This window comes from Pleurodeles waltl, chromosome 1_2 (genome assembly GCF_031143425.1).
Source record: "Pleurodeles waltl isolate 20211129_DDA chromosome 1_2, aPleWal1.hap1.20221129, whole genome shotgun sequence".
NCBI lineage: Eukaryota > Metazoa > Chordata > Amphibia > Caudata > Salamandridae > Pleurodeles > Pleurodeles waltl.
This window is the reverse complement of record NC_090437.1, coordinates 1342043148-1342065218: the sequence shown is the minus strand read 5'-3', so window position 1 is coordinate 1342065218 and position 22071 is coordinate 1342043148. Positions and strand designations below refer to the sequence as shown.

Sequence of the window (22071 nt, the reverse complement as noted above, 5' to 3'; positions counted from 1 at the left end):
ATAACATCACCTACAAACGCATGAGAAAAGTGTTACAGAAGTTTGGTGCCTGGGGAAATTCACAGGGTAAGGAATCAGGAGAAAATGCCCACCATTGACAACCACCCTAGAGTAGGGCCAGCCGTACGTTTTAGTGCCAGAGTCTGCCTACCACGCAATCCATTCATCAGCCTTGTCCAGCAGAAGGTGATTTAAGAGATGTAGATGCTATATGGTATGTTTGTTCATTTAATGTAACTTATTGATTGATGATTTTGCCTCAACGTGCTATGCTGCAAGCAGAAGGAAGGTAAAAATAAATAGGATTTAGGAACTTACTGAGGCACTGCACACAGCACACCATCCCAGCAGCAAAAGATAAGAGAAGAAAAGCAGTGAAGCACACAAGAGACCTCTGTTACCCCCCAAAACCACATAACAAGGCTTGCTCTGCTCCACCCGTGGATCAAAACACTAAGTGGCATGCACCACAAGAGCCTTTGCACGTATATGAACACTAATCTAGACACACAACAGTCACAGACAGGTCACAACAGAATGTGTACAGACTGTGATACAAAGTATGCCAAGAGGTTTTGATTACACACTTGGTAAGTACTTTGCTAAGTCTGCCAATGGGCTTATCAGTGAGGGAGCTTGTGTCAGACTCTGTACGACACGCTAAACACCAACCACGGAGAGACTATCATTACCACAGAAAGAACAGTACATGAAATGGTAGACACATTCACACACGCCACTGCAGCGGCAACAGCAATCAAACTTAATAGCAACTCCAGACATGCTCACAAGCACTTCCACATACAGGCCAAAACACAAGTTGATCATATTTCAACACATATGATCCAGACGCATTCACACAGACGTGGAAATCAGGCCCGTATCTGCACAATCACCCAGACAGAGAAATCAGGTTCTGTATCTGCACAATCATACAGACTTGGAAATCAGGGTCCATATCTGCACAATTACCCACAGAAATCAGGGTCCACATCTGGACAATCACACAGACATGAAGAACATTCATCATTGCAGTCAGATGTGCACCCTACTGTGCAATCAACAGCGCAATGACCTGCATACTCATGCATGGATGCAAATGTGCAAACAAAATGACAGCACTGGAAGTCTACACCCAGTACATGACAAGGCAATGCCATCTACACGCCCCAAACAGGTGGACTGTGAAACATACACACTGTGCACAAAGCCTCATGCTGCGGAGAAAAGGAAGCCGCGTGCGACCACTCACAGCTCAGGACTACTCACCGGCTTACAGGTTGGGAAGAAAAGGAAGAAAGAATAAAATAAGGGCGCAGAAAAGAACAGTGAGAAGGGAAATGAGTAACTTTTTGTTGAACAAATGATAGATACTGCATAAAACACACAGGCGTGGGTGAAGGGATGCAAGACTGCACTCTGTGAAACACTAAGTACTGAATACACTCTACCCAACCCTGCACTGAAACTGGGAGGCACAGTGCACACTGTCCAGGGGCACTACAACTTCTGCATCCTGTCTACCAGGCAGACTAATGCCCTGTGCTACCACAAGACAGAGCTGCACACTACAGTGCAGTAAATATGAGAAGCTTGAGGAGCACCAGGGTAAAGAGGCCACTGACCTTACGTAGGCTACAGGCTAAGTCAGTGAGTCAGACTACGTCCTTTAGTGAGTCTATTCAAACCCTAGGGGTACAACAATGTAGTGGGTAGAACCCGATTGTTGGTGACTGTTAGAAAGTTTCAGGACATGTCCTACAATGACTGTTGTAGTGGTGCAATGGCACAGCAGTGAAATATGTATATTTTTGTTAAGTGCCAACACAGAGCTCTATGTTAAGTATCTGGGATATTGTTTGGTGAGGTTTGGGGTTCAGGAGTGAGGGAGAGTTCTTCTAAAGTGGATATTTAGATGGCTTTAGTTCACTGGTCTGAGAGGGGCCCATGATATGCAGGGACTGGAATGAGGGCCTACAGGAAGGCGGTAGCTTTGTCTACCTTGCCCTGGTGGGACATGAGCAGTTTTGAAAGAGCATCTCTGCCTTCTCCACAGTTACTCACCACCAGCACGTGCTCAAGGAGGTCCAGGTAACCGCTGGCACATTCCTTGCCGTACCGCAGGGCTCGGAGGTGCACGTCTGAGCTCACCTCCGGGTGAAAGGCAGCTTCCTGCAACACAAAGCCTGGAGTCAGCAAATCCCAACACTTGTGATCTTACCTTACGCCTGAGCGTCAAGTCACAGGCAAATCCCCAAACGGCATGACCAAAGCCTCATCTTCAATGAGCTCCTGTCAGACCTCAGGGCCTTGCCAGAGGCACAAAGCACACACCATCACCCACTTCCTGCCATTCTGTTTCTGAAGTCAGCACATACCAAAACCCATCACGTCTTCCTGACGACCAACTCACAAAAGAATGTTCCTCATCACTCAAGGAGCACGCACGACTGACTTGAGCCATCCCAGTATTTAAGTCACTGCTGCACTGAAATCTCATTCTCCCAGAGATACGGCCTCCTGCAGGATCAGGGTTTTGCACAAGAGCCTGACAACTCTCTCACACTCATCATGTAGGAAGGTCACCCATCTTCTCTTTGCAACATGAGAACTGCTCCACACTTCTACAGCTCAGGGGCTCTTCAGAGCTTTAATTCATGCTGCAGCCTCCCAAAGCAACTCTGAAACTGCATTTGGCACTAGTTTTGCACTTCTTCCTTCACTAATTATGTTTTGGTGCGTCCGCCAGAGCAGGTGAGCGCCCTCACGCAGATACGTGGGAAGCAACCAGCTGCATTGGAGCACAAAGGTAACACTTCACACAGAGGAAACATCCTTCGACAGACATACTTTGGTGCCTTGACTAGCTAACGAGTCCTGTTACTTTAACAAGTTTGCATTTGTACAAGTCTATGATCCTCAGAACCACCACACAAAACTACTGCCAATACCATCCAGAGAGTGACAAGGGATTCGAGTGCGGGTGGCACTGATGTTAAACTGTTGCTGTTATTGCAAATCCCTTCCTCACACAACCTTGCCTCACTGAACGATTTCTGATGCCTCTAGATGCATTTGAATCAAGCAGCTTGCCACACTGCGTGGTACAATGGAACAGTCAAAGAATCCAATTACCCAACAGACCTCTCCCTTATCTGCAACCAACGCTGTGTCAATCTGGGATTCAGCAATTCAGGCCTACTTCAAAAGAGTATGGCAAGTAGAGACAACAAACCTACAGCTGGAAAAGTATCATGCTTGCACTCATAACAGTCAGCAAACCTTAACGGCGAAAGAGAATGAGAGATGAGGGCCTTTCTATAGCCTTCCAATACTGTCCCCACATCTCTAGTGCAAAAGCCTAGTAACTACGCGCATGAGTTCCAGGTCCCACAAGCAATGGCGGCCTGCAATACCCCCTTCAAGGTGATGTCATCCACATGCCCCAACCAGAAGTCCAGATACATGCAGTGCTGAAGATTCACACAGCGCACCTTGCATGCGCGCAGCATGTCCGCAATGGCCCTGCGACTCAAGTTAGCTGTGGCTATGACATCTTCTTGTCGACAAGAGTTTCCAGCAGCGACGGCTTTGGCTGTTGCCATGGTGATTCCCTTCGTCATGCGGATGAAATCCTCAGGAGTAGATGTTTGAGGAGGAGGATCTGGCGAGCAGAAAACCTATGGAAGATTTAAAAAAGAGGTTAATTTAAAAAGAAATGGAGATAAGATGAAGCAGCTGCGAAGACATAGGGCACAGAGGCGGAAGGAAATGATTACACCGTGAGGAAGCAGGGAAGTGATTGGAATAGACAAATGAAGTAAGGCATGCTACGGAGAGAAAGAAAGAGCTCTATGGAGACAGAGGCCTCTATGCACAGCTTACAGGTGACATGCCATGAGGGAAAACAGAGAAGGAAAGAGGAACTGAGCTGATACAATAGGAAAAAAGACAGATCAAAAGTAGAGGTCCACTGAACAGGAGTTACAATCTGCTACAAATTATAAAGCATTATTAGAAACACTGTTGCTTATAGCCAAATAAGGAAAGCAAGGATGTGGTTATTCAGATCACAGTATGTCACAGTTATACAGAAATCCCATTGTAAACAAACTGCAGGGGAAGTTTATCTCTGAATAATCAAAGCGAGCAACGATGAAAGGAAAGAGCCTGCATTGACAAAAATCTTATCCAATAGGACATGGAATGGAAAAGGTCAGCTGAACAGCAGGTCTTGTTAACCAGAGGCCTCGAGCGAGATGGGGACTTCAAATGAATACAGTACTCCTTCAAGAAGCCAAACTCCTTATACTTCCTTATTATGCATGTACGGGCTTCTTGTTTGACGCGGAGTATCCACGCTTTTCAATGTTCATGCCTCTTTTCGCTAGTCCTTGTCCCTGCCACGCTGTTGATCGCGTTTCAAGTCTAGGCCAGTTCCAAGGGTTTACCACCCGCTATGTCTTACCTTTAAGCTGTGGGGTTACTCATACTTCTGCCTCCCCGTGACCACTGGTGGCTTCAGCGACCGGATACTGTCCGAGGACCTTAAGTCTGAAGACTTTGGCTCAGCCTACCTGCGCCTCTGACTAGTTTCTATCTTTCAACATCGTTTTCCGTGTCCTTTCCGGTTGGCTTTCTACCTTCCTCAACGCAGAGCCTTCTCCCTGTGCGAAGTCCATTTCCTCATGGTTTTCTTCATAACTGGACAACTCCAGGTCCTTCAATGATGAGCGCTTCTGCTGAGACTGTGCGCCATTGTGTAGTGTGTCTTGGGATGTAACTCAGCATCTCTGCCACAACACCTCGTTGCAGTCTTTTTGTGAAACCTTATGGTGGCATTTGGGCAAAACCTACAAGAACTTTGCTCCTTCGCATTCTCTAACTCCCAGATCCACATTGTTGGCTCCTTGAGGAAACAACCTCCAAACATGTTGGTCCTCTTTGCTGGTCGACGGCAAACCTGTATATTTTGTCCTCAACTCTCCAAATGTTTATTTGTTATTTATTTGAAAAAAACCCGATTTTCTGCTTTAATGACTGAGCAGTTCCTGGCTGTGCTTCCAGAACCAGTGGTGGAGAAAAGAATCTAAAAATGGGGACTATATGCAGAGGCTTTTGAGGCATCCATCTGACATCAATGAAGGATGCCCACGCTCACACACAAGTATAAAGAAAGGAAATGGTCCACAAGCTAAAAGGCTGACTCAAACAATATCTCAACATTTTCAGGAAATAAGAATTACAAAGATGCAAAGATTTATATACTGATACAATCCTCATTTAGAAATCTGCATTTGTTCAGCTGGAACCATATGCTATTAAGTTTGCCACAGGGAAGAAACAGACATTTTTAAAGGTATGCACACGATCTAAATAACATTCTCCAAGAGTAGCATAGACACAGTACAACAATTAGGCCTGGCATTAACTAAAGCCCAACAATGGTTCCACTAGCCATTGTGTCTGGGAAAGGCAGCATCATTCTTGCCAACTTGTGCCAAAGCTGTTCTTAAACATCCATGAGAATTCCCAGATTAGGATATGGTGGGGTTGTGGGGGAGGAGGGTGGGGGATGTGGGGGTCAACAAGTTATTACCTTCAGTAACACTCTTTCTAGAGGAGACTATCTTGCCGCAAATTCCTCACCTTTTGAATATTGTCCAGGTGTCCGATTAGATCTGGAAACTTTTTCTTAGTATCCTTTTGAATAGATACCAAAGCAATAGCTAAGGGAAGTGGACAAGTGGATGGACTCAAACCATAATGTCATGCAGGATCAAGCATGCAAAGTGCCCTTCCCGGCAGACTTGGCTGTCCAGACTATAGTTCTTTGTGTATGTACGGAGGGATGCCCATGTAGCTGCCTGGCAGATGTCTAGGAGAGGGATGCCATGTGCTAAAGGAGTGGTAGAAGCATTGGCCCTGGTAGAATGAGCATGTACGTCTTCCAGAGGCTACTTCATTGCCGGTCTGCAACAGATCTTAATGCACAGCGCAATTCAGCACAAGATGGTACGCTTCTGCACGAGAGGGTACGCTTCTGCACGAGAGGGTACGCTTCTGCACAGCCTTGCCTTTTTTCCCACTCCAATGAACCCCACAAAGAGCTGATTGTCCACCTGGTGATCTTTGGTGGGATTGATGTAGAAGCTGAGTGCCCTCTTAGGGTCCAAATGAGCTAAATAAATTGATAATATTTTATGATGCATTGTTAGCAAAGGGATCAGAAAGGGTAGCGCTGGGATTGTTTACACTGTAACAGAGTTTGGATTGACTGCTAACAACAGATGGAAGGGACCAGAAAAACAGACAGGAGGAGGGACCTTCAGAGACAGTAACGTAAGGTCCTGACCTCTCAGAAAGAAAATTCTAGAGGCACTGCCAAACCAAAAGGATCTGTATTTTTATAGAAATTACAGTTTAAGTAGGTAACTCTTTGGCAAAAAAGACAAAATCCTACATTGTAATTGATTAACGGTGCTAAAACTTGTTAAACTCTGAATTCTTGCTCTGGGAGAATTCTCCCTGCACATTTTGACTAATATAGATGGGAAATAGCAAAATATTGTGTGAGCTGACTGACGAGCACAAGGTCCACGTGAAGAAGGGGGAGAGGGTGCTGTGGGAGGTTATACTTACAGCTAGCTCCTGGCGGATGTGCTCAATGGTGGATTCCAGCGCCCGAGTGCCCTTTGTCGCTTCATCCTCAACAGCCTTTACGGTCTTTAGTAGTGATGTCACATTCGTCACCATCACCTACAGAGGAGAGTCAGGAAACCTAAGTGAAGTACAGCCTCTATCGGACAGTGTATGTGACAATGGTGGAAACACTTCAAAAACCTTCAGTGAACACCATAAACACACAAGCACACAACAAACACCCTCTTCTAGAAACCCCATGTAGAATAGGATGTTATCCAATGTAGGAATGAGGTAGTGGGTATGTCCTGAGGTACACACACACGAGATCCTCTAGAGACCCATCACCATCTGAAATACCCACACAACACCAACCCTCGACACACCAACAGATGCTACGAAAACAGGACATATGCTTGTCCAAAGCACACACTGATGTGTCCCTTCTGGAGTGCTCCCCACTGAGTGGAAGGCAGGGGAAGTCACACTCTACTGAAAAAGGATAACGTGGACTGGACGGCTCAAGAAAATCACAGAATCATCACTGTACTGCCTGCCCTTGGTAAACGCACTGAGTGTGTTGCAGCAAACCTGCTAACCAAGCACCCAGAGGATACCTAACACCTGGATCTTTGGCTGTTTGGATTCCATCCTTGCCACTGGATGGAGATGGCTCTAGCTCTCACCCATGACACATTAAGGCTGACTTGGTATCAAGATAACACTGCCGCCATGGAACTTGTACAAAAGAACCCTCTTTCTTGGCATGGTTGTCCCCATTCACTGCCTGTTGTCAGTGTGTTTGACTGTGTCTACTGCGATTCTGCTAACCAGGACCCCAGTAGTTTTGCTCTCTCCTCTTAATTGTACCTTTTTCTTACCACAATTGACATACTGGTCCCCCCCATGTAAGTCCCTACTATATGGTACCTAGCTACCCATGGCATTGGGGTTCCAGGGGATCTCTTTGGGCTGCAGCAGTTATTCTGCCACCGATAGGGAACCCATACAAAGGATTCTGCAGGCCTGTCATTGCAGTCTGCGTGAACCGGGTGCATACACCCGTTTTCACTACAGGTCACTGCATCAGGTACCTGTAAGTCACCCATATGGTAGGCCCTCTCAGCCCAGAGGCTGCAAGAGCAAAAGTACCCCTACATAATCGTAACCCAGAATCTAGCTATGTTTGATATAAAAAATGTCAGAATCATACCTCAGTACTGTTGTTAGTATTGGAAGTATGATTCAATGCAATCTGGGGGCTCCTTAGAGGACCCCCAGCATTGCTATCACCAGTCTTACAGGGTTTTACGGGCAGTCCAGCCGCTGCCACCCCTCAGACAGGTTTCTGCCCTCCTGCCGCTTGATCTGATCAAGCCCAGGAAGGCAGAACACAAGATTTCCTATGAGAGCAGGAGGTAACACCCTCTCCCTTTGGTAATAGGTGTGACTGGCTTGGGAGGGGTAGCCTCCCCAAGCTACTGGTTTGCTTTGAACGGCACATTTGGTGTTCTCTGTGCATAAACCAGTCCACACTGGTTCAGGGACCCCCAGTCCCTGCTCTGGCGCAAAACTGGATAATGCAAAGAGGAGTGACCACTCCCCTGTCCATCACCACCCCAGGGGTGGTGCTCAGAGCTCCTCCAGAGGGTCCATGGGTTTTGCCATCTTGTTTCCAAGGTTGGCAGGGAACTCTGGGAGCATCTGGATGGCCAGGCCGATGACATCAGAGCCCCCTTCTGATAGGTGCTTACCTGGTTAGGTGACCAATCCCCATTTTCAGTGCTATTTAGGGTCTCTCTTGGGTGGGTCCTCAGATTCGGCTTGGAAGATTCCAGCAGGATTCCTCTGCATACTCCACCTTGGCTTATGGCCACTGGAACTGCGACTGGAACCGCCAGGAGCCGACAACGCTGCTACAACAAAGAAGACTCTTCTGCAACTTTGTTTCCACGTCTCCTGACAGCTTTGCAACATTTCCCCGGGCGTGCATCCTCAGAAGACTGTAACTCTTCAGCCTGCACAAGAAGAAGGAAGAATTTCCCTTGGAGTGAAGGAGTCCCTCCCCTGCAACTGCAGGCACCTACAACAAGCGACGACCAGCTGCGAGGATCTCCCCTCATCTTAAGCTGCATGGATCCTGCATCAAGGGAGGTGGTCCAAAGTAGTCCCCTTGGGCCTCTCTGCCAGCTGTCCAACTTTGGTGGAGGTAAGCTTTTGCCTTCCCACGCAGGACAGTACCCCTGTGCACTGCATCTCTAGCAGCTGCAAAGGCTTGTTTGCATCTCCTCCAAGGGATCTTCAGGCAGCATGTAGCTCCGGACTCCAGCACTCCATCCTGTAAAGCACAGCCTCCTTTGTGGTTCTCAAGCGGCGTGGGATCCTCTTTTATAGTGCTGAGTGGGCTCCTTCTGCAACTCCTGAGTCCCCGTCCTGTGGGATTACTATGGGTGCTACCTCTGTTCCTATGGCCTCTCTGCGACGCTGAGGGTCCCCTGTGGCTCCCCCTCCTGGGTTGAGTCCTCCTAGGCCTTGCTAGTACCTGGCAGCAACACTTTTCCATGAACTGCAAGTTTGCCTTTGCCAAGGCTTGTTGGTGGAATTCCTGCACAGACACCTGTCTGCAATCTTCCTTCTAGCGTTGGACATTAACGGCATCCATCAGGAATTCTTCTCCTGCTCCAGGGCCGCAGTGCTGACCTGTTCTTCATCACAGTCGGCCAACTACAGTTTGGTGAGTAGTAGCTCCTACTCCTCCTGGACTCCACTGTGACTCTTGGACTTGGTCCCTTCTCTCCACAGGTCTTCTTTCTTCAGGAATCCACCGCTGGTTTTCTTGCAGTCTTCTCTGGGTGTCATCTTTTTCTTTTTTCCCTCCTTTTGGGTGGTCTGGGGAAATTCCAGTGATTTACTCCTGCATTCCTGGTCGCTGTGGGGTACTGTGTTACCTCTGGTTTTCTGGTAAACCCAGCTCCCCTCTACATATTTTACTTACATAGGTTGGGCTCCTGTGTTCGCATTTCATTGTTTTAGTATATGGCTTGTGCTCTCCCGAGGGTCACTATTGGCTTTTACTATTTGCACTGTTTTCTAACCTTTTCTATGACTGTTTCTGATTACTAGGGTATATGTTTAGTGGGTTACCCTTCTAGTATTCTGTGGTATTGTGTTCCAAAAATAAAGTACTGTTATGTTTGTAACACAGAGTAGTTTCTTTCATGTGTGTGACTACAGTGGCATTGCATAAGCTCTGCATGCCTCTTAGATAAGCCTTGGCTGCTCATCCACAGCTACCTCTAGACAGCCTGGCTTCTAGACACTGACTACAATACACTAATAAGGGAAAACTGGACCTGGTATAAGTACCATAGGTACCCACCACACATCAGGCCAGCTTCCTACAGAACTCCTCAGTCTTTTGGCTGCTGTAAGGAAATGCCTCCTTGGCATGGTTACCCCCTGATGTTTTGCCTTTTGCTGATGCCAGTTATGATTGAAAGTGTGGTGAGGCCTGCTAACCAGGCCCCAGCACCAGTGTTCTTTCCCTAAACTTTACCTTTGCTTCCACAATTGGCACAGCTCCGGCACCCAGATAAGTCCCTTGTAAATGGTACCCCTGGTACCAAGGGCCCTGATGCCAGGGAAGGTCTCTAAGGGCTGCAGCATGTCTTATGCCACCCTGGGGACCCCTCACTCAGCACTTGCACACTGCCTCACAGCTTGTGTGTGCTGGTGGAGAGAAAATGACTAAGTCGACATGGCACTCCCCTCAGGGTGCCATGCCAACCTCACATTGCCTGTGGCATAGGTAAGTCACCCCTCTAGCAGGCCTTACAGCCCTAAGGCAGGGTGCACTATACCACAGGTGAGGGCATATGTGCATAAGCACTATGCCCCTAAAGTGCCTAAGCAAAACCTTAGACATTGTAAGTGCAGGGTAGCCATAAAGAGTATGTGGTCTGGGAGTTTGTCAAATACGAACTCCACAGTTCCATAATGGCTACACTGAAATCTGGGAAGTTTGGTATCAAACTTCTCAGCACAATAAATGCACACTGATGCCAGTGTGGAATTTATTTTAAAATGCACCCAAAGGGCATCTTAGGGATGCCCCCTGAATACCAGTCCGACTCCTAGTGCTAGGCTGACCAGTTTCTGCCAGCCTGCCACAACCAGACGAATTGCTGGCCACATGGGGAGAGTGCCTTTGTCACTCTGTGACCAGGAACAAAGCCTGTGCTGGGTGGAGGTGCTTCTCACCTCCCCCTGCATGAACTGTAACACCTGGCAGTTAGCCTCAAGGGCTCATGCCTTTTGTTACAGCAACCCAGTGCATCCCAGCTAGTGAAGATGCCCGCCCCTCCGGTCACTGCCCACACTTTTGGCAGCAAGGTTGGAGGAGATAATGAGAAAAACAAGGAGGAGTCACCCACCAGTCAGGACAGCCCCTAAGGTGTCCTGAGCTGAGGTGACCCCTACCTTTAGAAATCCGCCATCTTGAGATTGGAGTTTTCCCCCAAAAGGATTAGGGATGTGCCCCCCTCCCCTCACGGAGGAGGCACAAAGAGGGTGTAGCCACCCTCCAGGACAGTAGATACTGGCTACTGCCCCCCATACCTAAACACCCCCTAAATTTTGTATTTAGGGGCACCCCAGAACCCAGGAAATCAGATTCCTGCAATGTGAACAAGAAGAAGGACTGCTGACCTGAAAGCCCTGCTGAGACTACGGAGACAACAACTGCTTTGGCCCCAACCCTACCGGCCTGTCACCTGACTCGAAGAAACCTCCAACAGCGACGCATTCGACAGGGACCAGCGACCTCTGAAGCCTCAGAGGACTGCCCTGAACCAAAGGACCAAGAAATTCCCATGAACAGCGGCTCTGCTCAAATCCAGCAACAACTTTGCAACTTTCTTGCATCTTTTAAAGACTTCACTCTTCCCGCCGGAAGTGTGAAACTTCACCCTCTGCACCCAGCTCGAGCTCCAGAGAACCAACACCACAGGGAGGACTCACAGGCGACTGCGACCTCGTGATTAGCCCGAGACGACCCCCTTGGGCCCCCACAGCGGCGCATGAAGAGAGAATCCAGAGGCCCCACGACCACGATTGCCTGTAACAAGGAACCCGACGCTTGGACCAAGCACTGCACCTGCAGCCCCCAGGACCAGAAGGAACCGAACTTCAGTGCAGGAGTGCCCACCAAGGCGACCCTCTGCGTAGCCCAGACGGTGGCTGGCCCGCGAAGCCCCCCAATGCCCCCCGCTAGAGTGACCCCCGGGTCCCTCCATTGATTTCTACTACCAACCCGACGCCTGCTTTGCACACTGCACCCGGCCGCCCCTGTGCCGCTGAGGGTGTATTTTGTGTGCCTACTTGTGTCCCCCTCAGTGCTCTACAAAACCCCCCTGGTCTGCCCTCCGAGGACACGGGTACTTACCTGCTGGCAGACTGGAACCGGAGCATCCCTCTTGTTCATAGGCGCCTATCTGTTTTGGGCTCCTCTTTGACCTCTGCACCTGACCGGCCCTGAGCTGCTGGTGTGGTAACTTTGGGGTTGCCTTGAACCCCCAATGGTGGGCTGCCTATGCCCAGGAACTGAGACTTGTAAGTGTCTTACTTACCTCACAATCTAACCTTTACTTACCTCCCCCAGGAACTGTTGACATTTTAACAAAGACTGTATATGATATTTCTTTTATTCAAAGTTACTAACCTACCTATGTGAAGTACCTTGCATTTTGTGTGTTCTTAAAATAAACTAAGAAATGAAAATGTCACTTACCCAGTGTACATCTGTTCGTGGCATCAGTCGCAGTAGATTCGCATGTTCTGCAATAGCTCGCCATCTGGTGTTGGGTCGGAGTGTTACAAGTTGTTTTTCTTCGAAGAAGTCTTTCGAGTCACGGGACCGAGTGACTCCTCCTTCTGTCTCCATTGCGCATGGGCGTCGACTTCATCTTCGATTGTTTTCCCCGCAGATGGTGAGGTAGGAGTTGTGTTGTAGTAATAGTGCCCATGCAATGGAGTGACTAAGTATGTACCTATTTAAGGTTAAAATAATATATATACAAATGTACAAAGTTGAAGCTAACTTCCAAACTGCTACAGGCTCCCGGGGAGGCGGGTGGGCACATGTGAATCTCCAGCGACTGATGCCACGAACAGATGTACACTGGGTAAGTGACATTTTCAGTTCGATGGCATCTGTCGCTGTAGATACACATGTTCTGCATAGACTAGTAAGCAGTTATCTCCCCAAAAGCGGAGGCTCAGCCTGTAGGAATGGAAGTGGTTTGAAATAATGTTCTTAACACGGCTTGACCTACTGTGGCTTGCTGTGCGGATAACACGTCTACACAGTAGTGCTTGGTGAATGTGTGAGGCGTAGACCATGTGGCTGCCTTACATATCTCTTGCATTGGGATGTTTCCTAGAAAGGCCATGGTAGCACCTTTCTTTCTGGTTGAGTGTGCCCTTGGTGTAATGGGCAGTTGTCGTTTTGCTTTAAGGTGGCAGATTTGGATGCATTTAACTATCCATCTGGCTATACCTTGTTTTGATATTGGGTTTCCTGCATGAGGTTTTTGGAATGCAATAAATAGTTGTTTAGTCTTTCTGATGTTTTTCGTTCTGTCAATGTAGTACATTAATGCTCTTTTGACATCTAATGTATGTAGTGCCCTCTCAGCTACGGAATCTGGCTGTGGGAAGAACACTGGTAGTTCCACTGTTTGATTTAGGTGGAACGGTGAAATAACCTTTGGTAAAAATGTAGGATTAGTCCTTAGGACGACTTTATTTTTGTGTAATTGTATAAAAGGTTCTTGTATTGTAAACGCCTGAATTTCGCTTACTCTTCTTAGAGATGTAATGGCGATGAGAAATGCAACCTTCCAGGTTAGGAACTGTATTTCGCAAGAGTGCATGGGTTCAAAAGGTGGACCCATGAGTCTTGTTAAGACAACATTCAAGTTCCATGAAGGAACAGGTGGTGTTCTTGGTGGTATAATTATTTTAAGGCCTTCCATGAATGCTTTAATGACTGGTATCCTATATAGGGAAGTTGAATAGGTAGTCTGCAGGTATGCAGATATTGCCGCAAGGTGTATTTTAATGGAAGAGAAGGCTAGGTTAGATTTTTGTAAGTGAAGCAAGTAACCCACTACGTCCTTTGGAGTTGCGTGTAAAGGTTGGATCTGATTATGATGGCAGTAGCAGACAAACCTCTTCCATTTACTTGCATAGCAGTGCCTAGTGGACGGCCTTCTGGCTTGCTTTATGACGTCCATACATTCTTGGGTAAGTTGTAAGTGTCCGAATTCTAGGATTTCAGGAGCCAGATTGCTAGATTCAGCGATGCTGGATCTGGATGTCTGATCTGTTGGTTGTGTTGTGTTAACAGATCCGGCCTGTTGGGCAATTTGATGTGGGGTACTACTGATAGGTCTAGCAGTGTTGTGTACCAGGGTTGCCTTGCCCAAGTTGGTGCTATTAAAATGAGTTTGAGTTTGTTTTGACTCAATTTGTTTACCAGATAAGGAAGGAGAGGGAGAGGAGGAAAAGCGTAGGTAAATATCCCTGACCAGTTCATCCATAGGGCATTGCCTTGGGACTGCCTGTGTGGGTATCTGGATGCGAAGTTTTGGCATTTTGCGTTCTCTCTTGTTGCAAACAAGTCTATTTGAGGTGTTCCCCAGAGTCTGAAGTAAGTGTTTAGAATTTGGGGGTGAATTTCCCATTCGTGGACCTGTTGGTGATCTCGAGAGAGATTGTCTGCAAGTTGATTCTGGATCCCTGGAATAAACTGCGCTATTAGGCGAATGTGGTTGTGAATTGCCCATCGCCATATCTTCTGTGCTAGAAGGCTCAACTGCGTTGAGTGTGTCCCCCCCGTTTGTTTAGATAATACATTTTTGTCATGTTGTCTGTTTTGACAAGAATGTATTTGTGAGTTATAATTGGTTGGAAAGCCCTTAATGCTTGAAAAACTGCTAGCATTTCTAGGTGATTTATATGCAGTTTTGTTTGATGTACGTTCCATTGTCCTTGTATACTGTGTTGATCGAGGTGTGCTCCCCACCCTGTCATGGAAGCATCTGTTGTTATTACGCATTGTGGCACTGGGTCTTGGAATGGCCGCCCTTTGTTTAAATTTATACTGTTCCACCATAGAAGCGAGAGGTAAGTTTGGCGGTCTATTAACACCAGATCTAGAAGGTGACCCTGTGCTTGTGACCATTGTGATGCTAGGCACAGTTGTAAGGGCCTCATGTGTAGTCTTGCGTTCGGGACAATGGCTATGCATGAAGACATCATGCCTAGGAGTTGTAATATCATCTTTGCTTGTATTGTTTGTGTTGGATACATGCGTTGTATGATGTTGTTGAAATTTTGAATTCTTTGTGGACTTGGAGTGGCTACTCCTTTTGTTGTGTCTATTATGGCTCCCAGGTATTGTTGTACTTTGCAAGGCAAAATGTTGGATTTTGCAAAGTTGACGGGGAACCCTAGTTTGTAAAGGGTTTGTATGATTTGATTTGTGTGTTGTAAGCACTTTGTTAGTGAATTGGTTTAGATTAGCCAGTCGTCCAGATACGGGAATACATGTATTTGCTGCCTTCTGATGTGTGCAGCCACTACTGCTAGACATTTTGTAAAGACTCTTGGTGCGGTTGTTAAACCAAAAGGCAATACTTTGAATTGGTAATGTATTCCTTTGAATACGAACCGTAGGTATTTTCTGTGCGATTGATGTATTGGTATATGGAAATACGCGTCTTTGAGGTCTAAGGTCGTCATGTAGTCCTGTCGTTTTAGCAATGGTAACACTTCTTGTAGTGTGACCATGTGAAAGTGGTCTGATTTGATGTAGGTGTTTAGTATTCTGAGGTCTAGGATTGGTCTCAGTGTTTTGTCCTTTTTTGGTATTAAGAAGTACAGTGAATAGACTCCTGTGTTTGTTTGTGTGTTTGGTACTAATTCGATTGCATTCTTTTGCAATAATGCTTGAACTTCTATTTCCAGGAGTTTGGAATGTTGTTTTGATAAATTCTGTGCTTTTGGTGGTATGTTTGGAGGGAATTGTAGGAATTCTATGCAATAACCATGTTGGATAATTGCTAGAACCCAAGTGTCTGTAGTGATTTCCTCCCATGCTTGGTAATAATGACCTATTCTTCCCCCCACTGGTGTTGTGTGGAGGGGGTGAGTGACATCTGAGTCACTGCTTGGTTGTAGGGGTTTTGGGGCTTTGAAATTTTCCCCTATTCCTAGGGAATTGCCCTCCTCTGTATTGGCCCCGAAAGCCTCCCCTGTACTGTCCCTGGAAGCTGGACAGTGTGGCCTGTGAGGTGCTGGCTTGTGTGGCCTGACCCCGAAACCCCCCTCTAAAGGGTGTCTTGCGGAAGGTGCTGTAGGTTCCTCTGCTCTGCGGGGAGTAGAGTGCGCCCATGGCTTTAGCAGTGTCAGTGTCTTTTTTAAGTTTTTCGATTGCCGTGTCCACTTCTGGTCCGAACAGTTGTTTTTCGTTGAATGGCATATTGAGCACTGCCTGCTGTATCTCTGGTTTGAACGTTCTTAGCCATGCGTGCCTTCTAATGGTCACAGATGTATTAATTGTTCTTGCAGCTGTGTCTGCTGCGTCCATAGAAGAACGTATCTGGTTATTTGATATGTTCTGCCCTTCCTTAACCACCTGCTTTGCCCTCTTTTGTAGTTCCTTGGGAAGATGCTCGATGAGGTGTTGCATCTCATCCCAATGGGCTCTGTCATAGCGCGCAAGTAGTGCTTGAGAGTTAGCGATGCGCCACTGGTTTGCAGCTTGTACTGCGACTCTTTTCCCAGCTGCATCGAACTTGCGGCTCTCTTTATCTGGGGGTGGTGCATCCCCAGATGTGTGGGAGTTGGCTCTTTTCCGAGCTGCTCCTACTACGACGGAATCTGGTGGCAGCTGTGTGGTGATGAAAACAGGGTCTGTAGGAGGTGCCTTATACTTCTTTTCCACCCTTGGCGTTATTGCCCTACTTTTGACCGGCTCCTTGAATATTTCCTTTGCGTGCCGAAGCATACCTGGCAGCATAGGCAGGCTTTGGTAGGAGCTGTGGGTGGAGGAGAGGGTATTGAATAAAAAGTCATCCTCGACTTGTTCTGAGTGGAGGTTTACGTTGTGGAATTGTGCTGCTCTAGCCACCACTTGAGAGTATGCTGAGCTGTCTTCTGGTGGTGAGGGCTTTGTTGGATATGCCTCCGGACTGTTGTCCGACACTGGGGCGTCATATAAGTCCCAAGCGTCTTGATCCTGGTCACCTTGGCTCATGGTGGTGTGAGCCGGGGAATGTGACGGAGTTTGCGCTGGTGAGACATTAATTACAGGTGGAGGAGAGGGTGGCGGAGTCACCTTTTTCACCATTTTTGTTTGTGGCGCCTGGTCTGTTTGAAACTCCAGTCTACTTTTTCTTCTAATAGGGGGAAGGGTGCTTATTCTTCCCGTTCCCTGCTGTATGAAGATACGTTTTTGCGTATGGTCCACTTCGGTGGATTGCAGCTCTTCCTCAAACCTATGCTTTCGCATCTGAGAGGACAGTGATTGTTCCTCTGTATAAGAGCCTGGACCTGGGTCGGTTACGGGTTGTTTCGGCACCGAAACCCTGCCTGTATCTCTTTTCGGCTCTGAGGTGGCTTTTTTCTTTTTTGGCGTCGATCTTCGTCGGTGCCGCTGTCTCGGCGTCGAGCCGCTTCTACACCGCTATCTCGGTGTTGTTGCTTTTCTCCAGCACTTTCTCGATCCCGAGAAGGCTGCGTGCCGGTGTCTCGACCGGAGTCGGACGATCTCAGCACTGTTTTGGCCTTTTTCAGTGCCGATGGTCGGTCACCGAATTTAAGGGTGGAGCCATGGCCTGGTGGCAGTGGCGTCCCCTGGGCCTTGTCACTTTTCTTCTGTGTTGTTTTCGACGTCTTACTCACGGTTCTTTGATCGTCGAATTCCTCGGAGTCCGATTCGTGGATCGAAAAGGTTTCTTCTTCCTCTTGTTCCTCGAACTCTCGGTGCGCTGTCGGCGTGGACGCCATCTGAAGTCTCCTGGCTCGACGGTCACGGAGTGTCTTTCGGGACCGGAACGCACGACAGGCCTCGCAAGTCTCTTCACTGTGCTCAGGCGACAGGCACAGGTTACAGACCAAATGTTGGTCTGTATACGGGTATTTGTTGTGGCATTAGGGACAAAAACGGAACGGGGTCCGTTCCATCGACGTTTTTCGACACGCGGTCGGGCCGACCAGGCCCCGACGGGGGATCGAAAACTACCCCGAAGGGCACCGGAGCGCGTCGATCTTCGATGCGGTGTTGACTCTAACTACGCCGATCCCGAACGCAACAACACCGACAAAAATCTTCCGATATTAACTAACTTTCCGTTCCGAAACTCGGAGCGACAGGAACACGTCCGAACCCGATGGCGGAAAGAAAACAATCGAAGATGGAGTCGACGCCCATGCGCAATGGAGACAGAAGGAGGAGTCACTCGGTCCCGTGACTCGAAAGACTTCTTCGAAGAAAAACAACTTGTAACACTCCGACCCAACACCAGATGGCGAGCTATGCAGAACATGTGTATCTACAGCGACAGATGCCATCGAACATATATTTTTCTATATAAAAAATATTGGCCTGGAGTTACGTCTGAGTGTGTGTTCCTCATTTATTGCCTGTGTTTGTACAACAAACGCTTAACACTACCCTCTGATGAGCCTACTGCTCGACCACACTACCACAAAATAGATTTATCTACTTTTGCCTCTAACAACCTCTATGGGGAACCCTTGGACTCTATGCACACTATCTCTTACTTTGAGATAGTATATACAGAGCCAACTTCCTACCTCTGCCTTATATATGGTTGACCATTCCAAACTACTAAATCGACTATCGGAATCGAGGAAACAGTGTCTACTTGTTTCTCCCATTTTCTTAAAGATGGCACACAAACTGTGGACCTTCCAACACAGCCCTCTACCACCCAAACCATTATCAGTGGGATGTTCCAAGGATCTTCAGATTCTTCCACGTTATTCAAATGCATATCCCTCCTCATAATACTGATCAGGAAATCTGGCTGTGGCACTTTCTCCTATGCAGATAATACTCAGTGGATCATTCACCTAGACCGTTGCAGGCCCGAGTCTGCAACCAGACTTACTGATAGCCTGCATGAATTCTAAGCTTGGATGTCAGGACACTTCTCAGATTTAATACATGCAAGTCAAAGATCCGACTATGCTCCAGCAATGAGTGATAGCACAACTCCCTCTGGCCACTGTTCATGGAAATACCTCTCCAGCAAAGAAAGTTATAGCCTTAAGAGGTCTAGTAGATTACCCAAGTCAACGTTATTTCACCAACGTGCTTCTAGCTATTAAAATTGCTCAGAAAGTTTCTTTCGTATTAACCCCACCACTTTCATGATCAGGTATTATCAAAGCTTGAGTATCCTTTACAAGTTTGTGAGAATTGCATAGCAAGAATGCTCCCTATGAATGCAAACACTCACCCTTCCAAGAGGACTACACAGACACAATTCCCTCTATGGACTTGCACCCTCTCCCTTCTGAAAAGGCTACAGAGGAGAAATGACTATGAACTCATACACTCAGTCTACTGAGGTGAATACACAGCAGCAAAGTTAATTACAAACTCACACTCTCTGCCTTCTGGGAATTTACACAGCACAATGTAGGAACAATACTGTATACGTCCATCATCTCCTGAAAACACTCTATTCCACCTCAGGATGTAGAGGTCACGTCTGATATGTCATACTACACCTGTTGAATTAGACTGCTGTGGAATTCAGGACTCAAGGGGTGGTTGGTGTTGGAAACCAGGTTTTTTGCAGGTTGAGGCCCCCAATTTCTGCCCGCATCCGAAGGACTAGATGCTGCTTTTCTAACCAGGCCCTAGAGCCAGTGTTCTTTCTCCTAAAATAGTTAAATGGTCTATGTACAACTGGCACACACTTTAGCACTCCTGTAAGTCCCTAGTAAATGGCACCTCTGGTACCTAGGGCATGGGTACTAAAGAGGATCCCCTAGGGGCTGCAGCATGTATTATGCCACCCTAGGGGACCCCCATACAAACTGCATGGAGACTGCCATCACAGGCTGCGTGACATGGTGTAAACCATGTGTGAAAACCAGACATGGCACACTCAGTGTGTGCCATGCGCTAGTCACTGCATAAAGTATACGGAAGTCACTTAAGGCCGGCTGCATTATATTACTTGTGAGGGCTAGGGCTAGACTGCTCATGCAGATAAGCTCCTGTGCTGTCTGGTTCAATTAGTAGCTGGTACAAGTGAACAGGGAAGCCATCTAAAGTATATGGGCGGAGAACAGGCATTACGAGTTCCCCAGCTACATGATGGCTTTACTGAAATCTATGGTATTTGATATCAAACACCTCTTCTTAATAAATATATACTGCTGCCAGTACTAGATTTATTATGACACCTTAGAGGTGCCCCTGAAAACTACTAGACTTCTAGTGTGCTGGCTGACTGGCATCAACCAGCCTGTTACCATAGACTAGTTTCTGACCCCCTGTAGGTGACAGCCAGCGCTCTCTGAAGTCACGAAACAATGCCTGCTCCGGAGAAGGTGTTATCACCTCCTCCTGCAGGATGGCTTGTAAATCTGCATACCAAAACCAGAAGCTTCAAAGCCTCTGCCACCCTTTGATATGCAACTCCGGCTTCCTCCAGACCTGGAGAATGCCACCCCCTATGGCCCTTTGGCACCATGATAGACAGGAAATAAGCTATGCAGTAGGCGTGTTGCACCTCCAGGCTAGTCCTACCCCTAAGTTGTGCTCCAGGAAGTGGTCATATAGAGAGTGTAGTCACCCCATGGAATTAGCCCATTGGCTACTACCCTACACTTCCCTTTAAGTTCCTAAATTCAGTATTTAGGTAGCCCGCTGACACCAGGAACTCAGATTTGACTGACTGACTGAAGAAGAGGACAAAGGAGAGCCGACCAATGGCAAGAACTGTGGGAAAGCTGAGGGCTTTTGGTTTGTTATCAGGTCTATGAGGATGAGCTGCATATTATGTGACTTCTCTTTAATTTGTTTACTTTTTTAATATGGGGGTTAAAAAGCTTCAGATGCTGTAGGCATTTACGATAATGTTTTAATATAAAATGGTCTAGTTAAGAAAATAAAAGAAAATACGTTTAGATAAGTGTACAAATATCCCCTCCCCCCCCCCCAATTACCCTTCAAAAGGAAAATGTCACTTACCCAGTGTACATCTGTTCGTGGCATTAGTCGCTGCAGATTCACATGCTGTGCATAGTCCGCCGTCTGGTGTTGGGCTCGGAGTGTTACAAGTTGTTTTTCTTCAAAGAAGTCTTTTCGAGTCACGAGACCGAGGGACTCCTCCCACTTCGGTTCCATTGCGCATGGGCGTCGACTCCATCATAGATTGTTTTTCCCCGCAGAGGGTGAGGTAGGAGTTGTGTATGCTAGTAATAGTGCCCATGCAATGGAGTGAATACGTATGTACATAATGAAGCTTAAAGTAATATATTTACAAATGTTCAAGATCTACTTCTAAACGGCTACAGGCAGCCGGGGAGGCGGGTGGGCGCATGTGAATCTGCAGCGACTAATGCCACGAACAGATGTACACTGGGTAAGTGACATTTTCCGTTCGGTGGCATGTGTAGCTGCAGATACACATGCTGTGCATAGACTAGTAAGCAGTTATCTCCCCAAAAGCGGTGGTTCAGCCTGTAGGAGTGGAAGTAGTTTGAAATAAAGTTCTTAGTATGGCTTGACCTACTGTGGCCTGTTGTGCAGATAACACATCTACACAGTAGTGTTTAGTAAATGTATGAGGCGTAGACCATGTTGCTGCCTTACATATTTCGTTCATTGGAATATTTCCTAGAAAGGCCATAGTAGCACCTTTCTTTCTGGTTGAGTGTGCCTTTGGTGTAATAGGCAGTTCTCTTTTAGCTTTAAGATAGCAGGTTTGGATGCATCTTACTATCCATCTGGCAATACCTTGTTTTGAAATTGGATTTCCTGTATGAGGTTTTTGGAAGGCAATAAATAGTTGTTTTGTCTTCCTAATTTCTTTTGTCCTGTCAATGTAGTACATTAGCGCTCTCTTGATGTCTAATGTATGTAGTGCTCTTTCAGCTATTGAATCTGGCTGTGGGAAGAACACTGGTAATTCCACTGTTTGGTTTAAGTGGAACGGTGAGATAACCTTTGGTAAGAATTTTGGATTTGTTCTTAGAACGACCTTATTTTTGTGGATTTGAATAAATGGTTCTTGTATGGTAAACACCTGTATTTCACTTACTCTTCTTAGAGATGTAATGGCAATGAGAAATGCAACTTTCCACGTTAAGTATTGCATT

General features: G+C 47.1%; 1 protein-coding gene across 3 annotated transcripts in view; it reads right to left on the bottom strand.

The window, feature by feature from the left end:
- Positions 1 to 22071, bottom strand: part of TLN1 (talin 1) — a 687540-nt gene that overhangs the window by 205417 nt on the left and 460052 nt on the right. For all 3 annotated transcript variants that reach the window (XM_069205713.1, XM_069205712.1, XM_069205714.1), the window contains 3 exons: positions 6643 to 6759; positions 3495 to 3680; positions 2065 to 2172 (listed from right to left, as the gene is read on the bottom strand). In XM_069205713.1, coding sequence (XP_069061814.1) covers positions 2065 to 2172; positions 3495 to 3680; positions 6643 to 6759 — 411 coding nt within the window. The remainder of the gene's footprint in view (positions 1 to 2064; positions 2173 to 3494; positions 3681 to 6642; positions 6760 to 22071) is intronic.